Source organism: Takifugu flavidus, chromosome 7, assembly GCF_003711565.1.
Source record: "Takifugu flavidus isolate HTHZ2018 chromosome 7, ASM371156v2, whole genome shotgun sequence".
NCBI lineage: Eukaryota > Metazoa > Chordata > Actinopteri > Tetraodontiformes > Tetraodontidae > Takifugu > Takifugu flavidus.
The window spans coordinates 11611760-11625426 of NC_079526.1; the positions used below are offsets into that span (position 1 = coordinate 11611760).

The 13667-nt window shown below is 43.5% G+C and overlaps 2 protein-coding genes across 2 annotated transcripts; both read right to left on the reverse strand.

Moving 5' to 3' along the window:
- Nucleotides 1–40: 40 nt before the first annotated feature.
- On the reverse strand, nt 41–6902 carry uhrf1 (ubiquitin-like with PHD and ring finger domains 1). Its single transcript, XM_057038855.1, has 17 exons — nt 6748–6902; nt 5199–5361; nt 4770–5036; nt 4500–4651; nt 4037–4252; nt 3843–3958; nt 3427–3613; nt 3217–3340; nt 3018–3125; nt 2813–2917; nt 2619–2725; nt 2354–2516; nt 2125–2262; nt 1873–1969; nt 1568–1716; nt 1392–1490; nt 41–1311 (listed from the first exon to the last, which is right to left on the reverse strand). Exons 2-17 carry the CDS (start codon nt 5349–5351, stop codon nt 1165–1167), a joined length of 2328 nt encoding a protein of 775 aa, XP_056894835.1. The 5' UTR covers nt 5352–5361; nt 6748–6902; the 3' UTR covers nt 41–1164.
- A 585-nt stretch (nt 6903–7487) lies between these two features.
- kcnn1b (potassium intermediate/small conductance calcium-activated channel, subfamily N, member 1b) lies at nt 7488–12778 on the reverse strand. Its single transcript, XM_057038854.1, has 10 exons — nt 12542–12778; nt 11172–12206; nt 10663–11079; nt 10494–10589; nt 9949–10367; nt 9540–9681; nt 9251–9361; nt 9026–9153; nt 8879–8948; nt 7488–8235 (listed from the first exon to the last, which is right to left on the reverse strand). Exons 2-10 carry the CDS (start codon nt 12189–12191, stop codon nt 7948–7950), a joined length of 2691 nt encoding a protein of 896 aa, XP_056894834.1. The 5' UTR covers nt 12192–12206; nt 12542–12778; the 3' UTR covers nt 7488–7947.
- Between the last annotated feature and the right edge of the window lie 889 nt (nt 12779–13667).

Consider the following 13667-nt stretch of genomic DNA (forward strand, 5'->3'; position numbering starts at 1 on the left):
GTGCGGATAAAGTCAGGTTAATTTCAATAAAAACATGACACAATTTTTCATTTTTTATTGAGTAATACTGAAAATGTATTAACAAATCTTTGCACAATACATGTGCGAACAATTGTGAAACTATCAAGACTAAAACAGCTAAAAAAGGGGGGGAGAAAATTATACAATTTCAGAAAATATACATTTCCCAGCCTTTGCAAAGGTTTAATCTGTAGGAAGTCAACGCTGGCATTTCTACACACTGCTGTTGGAAGACCATGTCACAACAAGGCAACCATATTTTAAAAAGGTGAAATTTCTGCATAAAGTAGGAAATATCCTTGAGAATTCAACTAGATGCCAGCATTTTTCCAAAAGTCAAAACAAAAGATGGAAACGTGTTTTTCAAATGGCAGTAAGGGAAAAACGGAATCATGTTAATTACAAGTTTTAATTCTTAACAGAGAATACAAAGATATTAGATTTGGTTAAGGCCTGGAGATTGTTCCCACTGGGGTTTTATGACATCTATAAAGGTAAAATGGCTTCAAGAGCCTCTTATATTTATCTTTCCACATAGCAAATTTGTAACTCACGAACCATTTCTGACAAAAGGCATTAACGGTATTAATGGAAACAGCCAAAAAAAGAAGGCAATCATGTTCGACGACACTTCTCCCAAAGACACTTTTAGAGATTTAGAATAAAGATGGTCTGTTAAGCATCATCTACAATTTGGTTTCATGTCAGTGCAAATTAGAAAGCTGATAACAGTTTGCCAACTCAGTTTGAATGAACGTGTACAAGTTGAGAAAATAATTGGCGGGGCAACAAAAGCCACAAGTTAATTGTAAATTGGGGAGTGCTAAACATGGAGGGATTTAATCAAAAGTAAAATGCATTTTACTTTTTCAAAAACATTAGTAGAAGTTAATGGAACAAAACGAAACACTGGCGAAATTTACCGGAATAATGGTTTAGATACAACGTCAACTTTCCATTTAACATTAACTACACATTATGGCAGATCTCATGTAAAAGTGGTAGCACCGAGTCCTCAAAATTGTAGTTTTTAAAATCATAAAAAATATATTAAGAGAAACTGATTCTTTATTGCCTCTACTGAAATTTCCCCTTACAGTTTACGTCAGGCATCCACATGACCTTTGCAGACAGGACCCACGATCATCGCCCGTTGTTGTATCCTGGGAACAGCTGATTTAGGATGTCTTGCAGGGATTTGTTGACAGCCATGGAGTAGTTTTTGCCCAGATCATGCCGGCACGCAGGGCAGGTGTATACCTCCGCTTTGAAGGACCTCTGAAGGCATTCCTGGAGTTTAAGTAATGAAACAGCGTCATCAGCATGTACTCCGCTGATTGTGCGTAAACACCAAGTGGATGGTTTCTCACCCTGCAGACATTGTGTTGGCACTCTGTGGTGATGGGCTGATCGACCACTTCTTGACAGCAAATGCAGAGGAAAACTTCTTCAACTTTGCTCAAGAATTTCTGGGAGAAACAAAAGCAAAGCGTGTTAGGACATTTGTGAAGGCCACACGGATGTGAAGGTAAGTCGCCATCCTCACCGGTCCCAGTGACAGTGACTGCATGGCTTCGTCCCACACTTTTTTGTTTGCCGTGTCGTTCTTTATCAGCGCCTTCTGTTCCCTGGTAAGTTTGTACTCTTCCACTTTTACTTTCTTAGGAGTTTTGGCTGGTGAACTCTTGGATGATTCTGTAAAAGAAATGTAACTTTACTAACAAAAACAGAATTAAATGTGGAAACATTCCATGTAATGCTAAGTTCTTGACTCATCTTTGAAAGTCTAACACACAGTTTACACAAATCATAACTAAGGTGAGGACAAGAAAGTACTCCACTCATCATTACCTTGAGATTTTCTCTTCCTCTTCGCTTTACTGGGGGTTCCTTCCTCCACTTCGACTTCGTTTTTGTTCTCCTTTTCTTTTTGATAACCGGCAGGATACTGTAACAAAGCCAGGCTCAAATCAATACTGGCATTTTATTTTAATATGACAAACTACCACATAGACTTTTAGTTTGGCTCCAAAAGCTGCAACGGCCTGTAAAAAGATGCTACAGGGGACGCTGATTTGGATAAAGTAGCCCCGTCAGCCTTACCTGCATGATTAGGCCCAGCTTCTTGATGCGTTCTTTGCCATCTCTGGTCCACGGTGCCGGTTCATCGTCATCTCGTTTCAGCAGATACCTCCAGACCAAGAAGCCAGACTTCCCTTTCTCAGGCCAGTACTTCACCACCTTGAGGAAAGCAGGGATAAGGTATTTAACTTTAAACACATCTCATCGACCTTTAAGGGATCAGTGTAACAGTTCAGCCTTCCCCTCTTACCTTGTAGATTCCGTCGTATCGATTTCCTTCCTCGGGAGCGTATTTACTGTGCTTCCGACCTTTGCAGCTGCGCACAACCCGGACGGGTTTGCCATCCTTCCAGTTCTTTGCTTCTGCTCCAACTTTGTCATTGACGGGAACATTACAGTTAAGAGCCAGGGCGCTATAAAAGAAAATAATAATAAAAACAGCATTTACACATTAGTGAATGTCGCCCTGAGTAAAGGAAAAGTTTCACTTCATTCAAAGGAGTGTGACACCATACCGATTCATGTGAGTAAGTGTTTGATCACATGACTGCTCGGCTGTCCTTTTGTTGCCAGAAAGATCTCGGCCCCCCGAACCAGTGTAAGTGAATTCATTACCATCATCCTAGAAACACAATTAGTATAAATGTCATAAGAAACAAAAGAAAAAAATGACTGACTTCTAAGGAGAAGGATTTGGCACAACACCCACCACATCATCCTCATAGCCTCCAGCCAGGACCAGAGAATAGGAACCATCATTACTCCTCCCATGAATACCAGCTACATGCGGACGGTGGACACCGGATTCACTGACCTTTAGAACCACAATAATTTTATTTTTTTTAAAGATCTTATTGCCAAAAAGAGGGTCACAAGTTTTTTGTTTTTTTTTAAATCACATCTGCATGACTAACCTGAACCCTGAACTTCCATTGGGAGCCAACAGGAACGCCTGGGATGGGGCCGTAGTGATTGGAGGGAACAATGGTGCACTCCTTGGTTCTACCAACACAGGCCATTCCCTAAAGTGGAAGATGCACGTCATTTTCATCCACAATTACCTATAATATAGCTCAATCAGAATGGTGACTAAATATATGCTTCAAGACTCACCTTGCCCCAGTCCCTCTGGCTGGAGGAGCTAGCCGAAGCCATCTTAGATTTCTTCTTGCTTTCTCTCAGTTTCTCTCCAGCCAGCACAACCTCGCTCGAGTCATTGCGACAGCCCGGACAATACCTGAGAATATGCGACAGGCACGCTATAAACAGAGTGAAGACAAACACGAACCAACTGATAAACGAAATGTGTTTTGCCCCACTGACCAGTCCTCGTCTTCAGGGATGGAGGTCAGCGGAGGGTTCAGGCAGTAGATGTGATAGGCCATGTCACACTCGTCACACAGCAGCTGTTTGTCTGGATCCTGCTTGATGCCACAAACCTTGCAGTTGCACGAGCGACAGGTGACATTTGGATTATCCTTACAGTCCTTGCACTCGGGGCCATTAGATCCTAGAGAACACAGTCAACAGAATAAATTCATTTTAAAAATGCAGAAAAATTGCCTGAAGCATCAATAATAGTAACATCTGCACAACTTGTAGTTTTAGAGCCTTGTTTAAGGGAAGAAAAAATAAATAAATAAATATATCATCCAAAAGATTACACCCATTCATCACTTATGTTACATGTTTGATTTCAACTGTTTACACGTCATATTTATGGAAAAATTTCTTCATACTTTTTAGCGGACTCTCAGATCCAGCTGGAACGTCTCCAAGAGAACCAACCTCTTCAATTTTGTAGATTTCAGTCAGGAAAATAATTCGACAGTCATTGAGGGAATCACCTGCATCGCTACAAGTGAACAGCAGCATCATTAGCCAAAATGCACAGGGAACGGTGCGGCTTGATACAGCGAGTTAAAATACTAACCCGAGGATGATTTTGGCATAGATCTCTCGCAGGGTGCGCGTCTCCCTCTTCCTCTGAATCTCAGCATCGTACCAGTAGCCACGCTCCTTGGGGTCATCTGGATTGTAGTTGACCATGACAATCATTCCTGATTCCAGCTGATGCCACTGATACACTGTACGGGCCCGGGGTCGCACATCCTTGCCAAGCAACTGAATGACTCCATTCTCTGGGTAGCTGTGGTAATAAATAGAATAACTAATGTCAAAATCGATCAATGCTTTAAATGGTTGATGTCTTCAAATTCATGTCTTACGTAAAACACTCTAATCTGCCTTGCATCTGAAATGTGATTACAGCATATCTAGTGTGCCAGTAGCCTTATTGTGCAACCAGGATTTTCAGCTACAAAATAAATCAATAGTGTGCATTTATACAGTCAGAAAAAAAGAAAAATGTTTTTTTTTAAAAAGAAAATACTTACTCTTCAAATTTAACATGGTAAAATATCTCTTCCTCGGCTTCTTCCTCACCAGCGCCCTCTTTTGGGGTCTTTGCCATCTTTGTTACGTTCACAATCTGGGCCTCAAACCATGCCCCCATGTTAAGGTCCCGTGCGTCTATGAGGTCATTGATCTTTGAACAGAGAAAAATGTCTTGTGTCTCTACAGGTTCACAAAAAAGCATTACTCTATCTGCAGTTTGAAGTGACAACAACAATTATTTAATCCCAAAAACTTTTAGAAATATCCACCTTGTAGAGCCCAAACCCAGGATCAACCAGCTCCGGGGTGTTTGTCTGGGCAGACGTGCCGGCAGTCTGACCTTCGACCTCACCATGGGTCGAGTTCTTGTCGGACTCACTCTGGGTGGAGCCACAACCCGAATCAGAATCAGAGAGTTCAGCTTCTTTGTCCTTGTTTTTGTTTTCTTCAGTAGGGGGCGCTTTCTGCCTGACAAGCAGCTGCACAATATCGTTCAGGCCCACGTTATAGTCGAAAATGGTATGGCCGTCCTCCATCTAATGGAAAAAAAATAAAAAAAATAGGACAATTCATTCTAGCTACAACTCTCACTAATATTTCATCCCTAAACAAGACTGGAGTACTTCAAACTGAGTATTTACAGATCTAAAAGGGCCGTTTTATGAAATAAAAAGTAGATTTTAACCCCGCCGGTTCACCTGCTTGCCACGGTAGAACAGCCTCTGCCTCTCTGGTTCCACTTTAAACAGCTCCATGATTTTTTGGCGCAATTCATCCACTTTGGTGAGTTTGGACAAAGAATCCACCCGGTGGGTTTCCTTCCCATCCATTGTGCGCACTTGAATCCACATGGCAGCTGCTCTGTGTCAGGCCAAGAACATACACCAGTTCTCATGGTTAATGTCTTTTAGATGCTACAACTATTTGTACCAACCACAAAACACAAGAATAAAATTAACATGTTCCTTTGATTATTGTCAACATCAGGTTAATTTGAAACATTCTACACTTTATTAACAAAAGTCAGGCCATTAAATTCTATGCTTGTTGGAGTGGGTGACATGTGGAGACTTGCAATTATTTTTAAATAACAACATTTCCTTTACTGTCAGTAAGACAGTTGAATATCATCACTAATAAACCTCCCCATCTTGATATAATTTATTTTGAAACCTTGGTATAGGATTGGTATTGGTCTCATTTTCATTCAGTAAACTTTCGGTATGAGTGAAGGCAGGAGCCCGCCTAATAAATGATTTTTAAAGAGCCAACTGTTCACTGTGGCAGAAATATGAGTGCATTGTTCATTGTGCTGCTGTCAGAACTTGGCTGTCATTTGTATAGGATCTCACAAAGGGAGGGATCTAGCTTATTTAAATACAGTGCGGGAAAATGGGCTGCAGGCCACTCCCAGTTCTTTTAAAAAGCAAGCACATCCGGACAGGAGGGAGCGCTAGCTAACAATGTGCCTTCCTTCCATGACAATAAAACACGCAGAAATGCTACATTGTAAACAGCCTTTGATCGATGATAAAAAATGCAAAGATCATCTTATCCAACAGTCCGCACCACGGTCACCCATTTTCGCATCTACGCTCCAAGCTCAACCAGGAAAAAAAAAACTAAATACCACGGATCAAAACACCACTACCACCATCGAACAAACTACAGCCGCCCACGAAAAATGAGTGACGAACGAAGAGCATTTTTTTAAAAAAGAAAAGAAAAAAAAAAGAAAATGATCATTTCCAAACACGTGCAAAAACAAGAGCGCCTCGCAACAAACAGATGAGCGTGGCAAATATAAAACCAACTGTGTTGGAGCGCGTTTGTTTTGTTTTCGCGGAGAGCAGTGTTGGACCAAAGGGATTTGAACCGTCACCATGTGCTGACCTGCTTCTGCTCCAGATAGATAAACAACAGAAAACAACGCTCTTTAACCACCCTCACCACCCACTCCTCAATGCACAGGAAACCACAAAACATTGTTTTCCAAAAAGCTTTCACTGTTCTGTTATGGTGTAAAAGAAACCGACGTTTGGTACAACGAAAGCTCCTTCGGTGGCCAAAAGCAGCCAGGATTTAAATTAATATTGGAGTTCCCACAGATCCTGATGCGGTTTTTTAACTACACACTAACGAGGTAGGACTTGGCAAGTTAGCCAACCGTAGTAAGCTAGCTTCTGAGTAAAGATATCAATGAAAACAACTTTGAAAGTCATTCAAATGCAACGCGAACACGTTTACCTGTTTGTTCGTCAAAGAGGAAAATGTAAACTTGCGTTTCAGAAATTTAACGCACGTTTTCCCCAAATAACTTCTTTAGAGGGCTGGCACGACCAACTATGCCTTGTTGGAGATCGATCAATGAGTTATTCTTTAAGACTTTCGTTCCCCGCCTCTTTGAAAAGTCAGGCCAGTAATTGGTTGAAATAATTTAAGCATGTTAAGATTATTGGCTAAGTGAGCTGTCAATCACGTTTGTGACTGGAGCTTAGCTTCAGCGCGCGAAATGACATTCTCGTGGGTGCAGCTCGCCTCCATATATTCTCGCGAGATTCCGCGGTAACCGGCATCCCGACAAACAAATGGGGGTCTTGGTAAACAGTCTTCTGAGAGCAACACCCCGCATGACCTTCAGTGTTTGGTGTAAGAGCATTTATACTGTTGAAAAGGTCAAACACTGTTAGATCCCGTAGTTGACCTGAAAATGCTGTTTGATAAACTCCATCAATGGTTCAGTTAGGTACAAAGAGAGAACAAACAAAAACAGTATGTGTTCATTAGTAGTGTCCATTTTCTTTAGAATCCATTCATTTAGTGTTCCTAACTTGGCAATTTTAGCCAACATTAAACTTCGACTTAAACAAATAAACCAATGCTGATGGTGGATTGTTGGATCATGTGCCACTCCTCTTACAACCCAATTGTAACAAAAACATGGACTCTATTATGAATGATGCTGTTAAAAGTAAGTCAAAGTCAAGAACTTTTCAGGCCATGTTTTAATTTACCATTAAGTCTGAACAAAATAAAATTGCTACTGCGGAAAACTTACAAAGTTAGATTAGAATTTACACTTTCAAAAAGAGATTAAATACAAACTTTAAAAAACAAAACTACGATGTTTGAAACATCCTCTTCCATTAAAAAGTGAGAATTTATTTCTAAATAAATGTTACTTGGATCATCTTGAATACTCCTGGCATTGAAAACGTTCCTGCCTTTCCTCTATTATAAGCTTTGAGCTGAGGAAATGAGTGAATAGTAATCCCCTTTTCTTCAGAATCTCCAACAGTGACTTAGCTTTTTATTCAGGCTGGTCGGTAACAGTCGGCAGCCCAGACTGTCAGGGCTGAATTGTGTAACTGTATAAATGTGATACAGAGCAACCAAAGTGTGTACGAAGAAAGGTTTCACATAAAGACCAAAGTTGCAGGGTGAGTTTTATAAACTGCATGGGGTCTCTGGTGTGCTGGGTCCTGCATAGAGCTGCCTGGCAGGGACTGAACAACACTCAGGGCTCAAAGAGGATGACAGGAAGTGGACCCTGCAGGCCAGCTCATCCAGAAAGTCTCTTTGTAACTTAGTTATTGCTTGAGAGAGCACAACAGGTAGCGACTGGACGCAGAGAAGGACGGAGTCCAGCTTCTCTTCCAGAGCTACGATCCTCCTGTCCAGGTCCTCCCGCCTGTGCTGCAGCTCCGTCAACAGGTCATACATCATGTTCTGCGTCTGGAAACCAGTAAGACCACAGTTCACACATCTGATGTCGAAGCAACTGCTTAGAAGGTGGTGAGCGTGGGTGGAAAATAGTGCTCCGGCATCAAAATGACTCAATGTCTGCCTTGCACTTGCACCTTTGAAGGTACAATAAGCTTGTGGAGACAATCTCACTGTTAAATTGTTACAGATGGAAGGAGATGTGTAATTTTCTAGAACAATCACTGAAAGAATTCCTCTACTTTCGAAAAAAAAACAACTTAAAAATGACAACAACTTGTGGATTTCTAAAATAAAAATGTAAATGAAGACAAAGGTGAAGTTTTTTAAAGAATGTATATATGTGAACTATTTAAAAGCCCGTGTGTGTGTGTGTGTGTGTGTGTGTGTGTGTGTGTGTGTGTGTGTGTGTGTGGTGTGTGTGTGTGTGTGTGTGTGTGTGTGTGTGTGTGTGTGCAGCCATTAAGCTGCTCAATTCATATTTTATTCATTGGCCCATTTGTGTCTTGTTTTGGTTTGTTTTCTATATGCAGATATAATAGAAAATAAATTATTCTGTACAGTGAATATCAAACAATCAAATGCCACAATGACTAACAGACTTGTTTCAACGGATTCCCGAACATCAGAGGAATTTAAATGTCACCGTACGAACCTTGGCCAGGTCGGCAACTGTGTTGGCCTGATCAGTCAATTTCCTCTGCTCCATTTTCAGAGCCCGAAGTCTAGAAATGTTGATTGGACATCATGTATATTACAAACTGACCGCTCACTGGTTACAGTGTACAGACTGGAGACCTACTGGTGGATGGACTGAAGGAATTTGCGCTGATGGTGTCGTATTTTGGCCCGGTCCACCTTCTTGACCAGCTTGGTGTTTTTGTAGATGAGCCAAGTCTCCCTTAAAATATTTGCTGCTGTGTTTTTTATCTAAAGAGGAATGTTTGTAATGCAAGAAGTCAGACCAGAACTGATGCTATTTGGTTAGGATACTTTCTAACTCCCAATAGATTTGAAATGCTGAGACCTTTTTGTAGAGCTGAGTGTCCATCATGAAGTTGTGCACGTGCTTCTCGGCTCTGGTGAGCTCAGACTTCCTTGCAACCACTGCGACCACCAGCGCTGTGCAGCCCGCCCCCTAAAGAGCAGAGCGCCATTTACAGTACTAAAACTGTTCCGACATGATGATCAGACAAATGGCCGCATACGTTTCGGGCACATTTATGTGCACTCTGAAATTTAACCTTCGTAAAAACATTGATGATGGAATTTACATAAGTCTGGGTGACTTCCACCGTGTCGTTCTGGAGTCTCACCATGATTCCTGTCAGCAGACAAACTCCCTTCCCACAGTAGGTGTGAGGGACCATGTCACCGTAGCCGATGGACAAGAAGGTGATGGAGATCAGCCACATGGCCCCGAGGAAAGTACTGGTCACCTCGTGCGCATTGTGGTACCTGCACAGTCGTGACAAGGACTCGGAACATGTTTCAATTTGAAGTGAATGAGGTGGGTAAATTTACACAGGTTAATTGCATACTTGTGCAACCACCCTAATCAACGAATAATCACTGAATTAACTACAAAATTGATGAAACTAAAACAATTTCAAATCCAAAATTATGATCCTAAATAAATGTTGTCTCTAAAGGTGTATTAGAATAGATCAAATAAATAAATCCTCGGTTAATTGAGTGGAGTGAGTGTGCTTTTTCAGCTGATACCTCTCACAGACGCGCACGGTCCACGCTGCGATGATCCAGCAGGACACGCTGAAGACCAGCAGAACCGTACCGGGGCAGATGGTCATCAGCGTCTTCATCACGAAGCGGGTGTCAAAGCTGATTTTGTTGAGCGCCCCGATGCTGCGGGAAGAAGCGTCGGTGAAGAGCTTGCTGTGGAGCAGCATCACCCGGCCGATCAGGTAGAGGCGCAGGAACATCGGCACGGAGAGGAGGACGTCCACGTCGGCGTCGGCAGCGGCCGCCGTGTAGCTGCGGGCCAGACGAGTGGTCCAGCTGAAGACGCTCTGGCCCGGGACAGGGTGGATGGCACAGACGAGGAGCTCCAGGAGGACAAAGAGAATCCTCTCAAAGGTCATAGCTATCCTCCAATCGTCTGCACCGTTGTCCACCATGAAGAGCTAGAAGAAAGGCGAGAGAAAGGCCTTCATGGAGAGGCACTGATACTCATAATAAACAAGGTTATTTTATGAGTACACTGTTTCTAAAACAAAAGTGTGTGTGAACTTGATCCTTCATCCACATACCTGAATTTCTCTTGCATGGTACATCACAATGAGAACCAAGAGAACAGCCGTGGAGGTGCTGATCATGCCCTTCAGCACGTGTGAATATATAGATTCCTGAGGAACATGAAGACAACATGACAACCTGATGGGAAGTTTTTAAAAAACTATATAATAAAGAGGACCTCACCTTGCTATAAAACACTCTCGACAGCTCCGTCTCAATCACCATGACCAAAATCCCAAACATCCCACAGACCAACGCGTAGTCGCTCAAGAGTTTGCGCTTCCCAAAGAGAGCCTTCCTCTGGCCCAGCCGGTAGCCGATATCCTTGGTCTTCTTCTGCTTTGCACTGCCTTCCTCCCCGGTGGCGTTCTCACTGTTGGCCTTGTTGGAATCCTCCCTGATGACTTTGGAAAAGGCGTCTTCCAGGATGGCGCTGTGGAGGAGCCGAAGTGGGTGCTGGCCAGAGCCGACGTCTGAGAGAGTGGAGCGAGAGAGCGTACGTACGGCGTCCCCGTTGGCTCCAGATTCCAGGATGTCCGAGGCTGCGGGGGTGTTCTTGAGAAGAGAAAGCTCTGATCCACTGAAGGGGTGGGAGTTTCTCTGAAAAGTCAGACATTGGATGTTGACGTATAGGGAGGCAGAGACGTCTAGAAACATACATAGATCACATCATGCTCTGATACTCTGCTGACCTTGCACTGTCGTTTTATCTCCTCCAGTAAGTCCTGGTTTTGGAGTGAGCTGTACAGGCTGCTGGATAAAGACTGGACACTCCTGACGCTGGCTGGAGGAGATGGCTTCCTCTGGGTGGTGGGGGGCAGCGGGTTGTGTGGGAGGTGACAGCAGTTGTGGACAATGGAGGGATCTTTCGAGGCCTTGCACAGCGGGTCGTGGGAGTCTTGTCTCTGCTGAACCAGTATCGGCTCGGTACCAAACAGTTCTGTCCAGTTGAAATCGGCTGGAGCGATGGGCAGAGGGTCTCCTCGGGGCTTCTGTGTTGGGTCGGTGGAGTCCAGGGGTATGTTGAATAAAGTGCCGTGACCACTTTCTTTAAGTTTGTAAAGGTTGCACGGCTGCAGCAGATTTTCACAGGGGTAGTTTGCTGAAGGCTCCTGCACCAACACTTTGTGGCTGGTAGAGATTCGGCTGCTTTGAGGAGAACCTTGGGCATACGGCGAAGACAAAAGGCTTCTTCTCCCTGTAAGATTGGAGAGCCGATCTCGGACTGAGTCCCGTTTAGAACGCAAACTAGAAGCCTCGGGCTGTTGGTGGCTGCGGGGACAGGAACAGACACATCCCTCATGGCTGTTCAGTTGCCCCACACAACTGCCCAAGCTCTGGCACGAAGATGAACCCTCTCCTCCGCCACCGACCTGACTGTGAAGCAGCAGCCAGTCGTGGTCGCTCAGCTCCGACAAGGTTAGGTTTCGGCTTTTTGGCGGAGGCGTCCCGTCTGAAGCCCCCGTTGGACAGATTCCGTTAGACTTCGCTTTGAGCGGAGGAAACCCGCAGCACAGGCTCGACCCCTCTGAGGGAAGAGGCGCCTCAGCAGCAGCGTCCAGACGCTGTCTGCACTCACCCTCAGACGGTTTAGGCGGCGGTGGCGGCGTGGCCCTCGAGGTGAGACGCTCGCGGTCTCCGTCGTTCACGACCTCACCTGTGGAGTCCAGACGCCGGGTGGCATTGGTGGGCTTAACCAGAATCACACGCATGACTGGGCTGCAGGGCTGACCGGGAGGATGGAGCAAAGAAACCGATTTGGTTAGTTTGTTGTCAGGAACAGATGTGTCACATGTGCGAGGGTGGGCACACACACACACACGCATGCACACACACACACCCACGCATGCACACACATGCTGAAACACAGGAGACTCTGAAATGACTTGAAATACATCACTGCTTATCCTACTTTTAATAATAGTGCTGTTTTTTTGTTTTTGTGTAGCAAACAGAACCAACAACTGACGCGATCCACAAAACAATATAATTGATATAGATATATATTTTATTACCTTTTTAAAAACACTAAACACATTTTTTAAAGTCTGGGTATTCTTACCTCTGTGTCACAGGACGTTTGTCTCCAGAATTGAAAGACAGAAGTGGGTGTTGGATGTGGTGTCTCCCAGGACAAACACTGAATAAAAGCCGCTCTGGAGGCGCTCTCCTTTGAAAGTAATGATTAGAATTCAAAGCTAAGAAAGAAGGAGGGCGGCAGCAGCTGGCTGCAGGGTTGCCATGCAAATGGATGCAGTGTGGGAGGGTCCAGCAACAGGTCGGACGCTGATAAACCCGCAGCGGTAACATCACACCCACAGGTTTAAACAACAGGAACAGTGAGAGGAGGCTGATTGGTTCTTAGGGAGAATCAAAGGTCATTTGAAGTTGCCATCGATGCTTTTCAAAGGCCGTCGCACAGGCTCTCATCTCGTCCGTGATGGACAAAAGAAGGCCGGTTTTAAATCAGGTCATGAAAGAACTGAAGCAACAAGAACAAAAACAAGTACACTGAAAGGGGGATTCATCGGTTACCTATGTTAGAAGTCCATCCTGTCTGAAATGTATTAGGTTTTTATTAATCAAGAGCCCTGCTTTTAAAAATGTAAACACACACTGAGTGCGTACAATGATTGCTATGAATGGGAATCAGATTTAGAGCAACAAAATGAGTCAGAGCACAGAACTGAAGCCAAAATAAGAGTATTTTTGCAATTTTATGGCATTTTCCCCATAATTTTCAAACTTTGACGCCAGCTAAATTTTATTGTGACCTTATGACAAAGGAAATTCCATATTGCTTTATCTTTGAAATATTTGCTATTTTAATGGGACTAATGGATATATTTATTTGTACGCATTGGTCAATTACCAGCTAAATGGCTAAAATTGATTGTGCACAAGTTATGTGGTGCGTGAAAGCGAATGTTTTTTTTAATATAATCATCCTGCTTTAATTATTTAACTAGAAATAAAGAACTCAAAGAGTGAAGACCTCTGCCAAGCAAGTCATTTTGTCACCTACACCCCTCATATAACCAGTTGTAATACAAGGTTGCATAACATGCTGCTTTAGGATCAAAGACCCCTGCATGGGTGCTAAAATATTACTTCACCTTGTTTATTCATCAGCTCAGCATAAACCAAAAAGGTTACAAATGTATACTCTTAAGAAGAGATCCTGCAAT

Coding starts and splice junctions, on each gene's coding strand:
- uhrf1 (XM_057038855.1), bottom strand. CDS start 5,351: ATGTGGATTCAAGTGCGCACAATGGATGGGAAGGAAACCCACCGGGTG. Junction 2,726..2,812: donor GAGGCTATGAGGATGATGTG/GTGGGTGTTGTG, acceptor TTGTGTTTCTAG/GATGATGGTAATGAATTCAC. Junction 1,970..2,124: donor AGCTGGGCCTAATCATGCAG/GTAAGGCTGACG, acceptor GCTTTGTTACAG/TATCCTGCCGGTTATCAAAA.
- kcnn1b (XM_057038854.1), bottom strand. CDS start 12,191: ATGCGTGTGATTCTGGTTAAGCCCACCAATGCCACCCGGCGTCTGGAC. Junction 8,949..9,025: donor TTCCTTCAGTCCATCCACCA/GTAGGTCTCCAG, acceptor CAACATTTCTAG/ACTTCGGGCTCTGAAAATGG. Junction 8,236..8,878: donor CAGTTGCCGACCTGGCCAAG/GTTCGTACGGTG, acceptor ACTGGTTTCCAG/ACGCAGAACATGATGTATGA.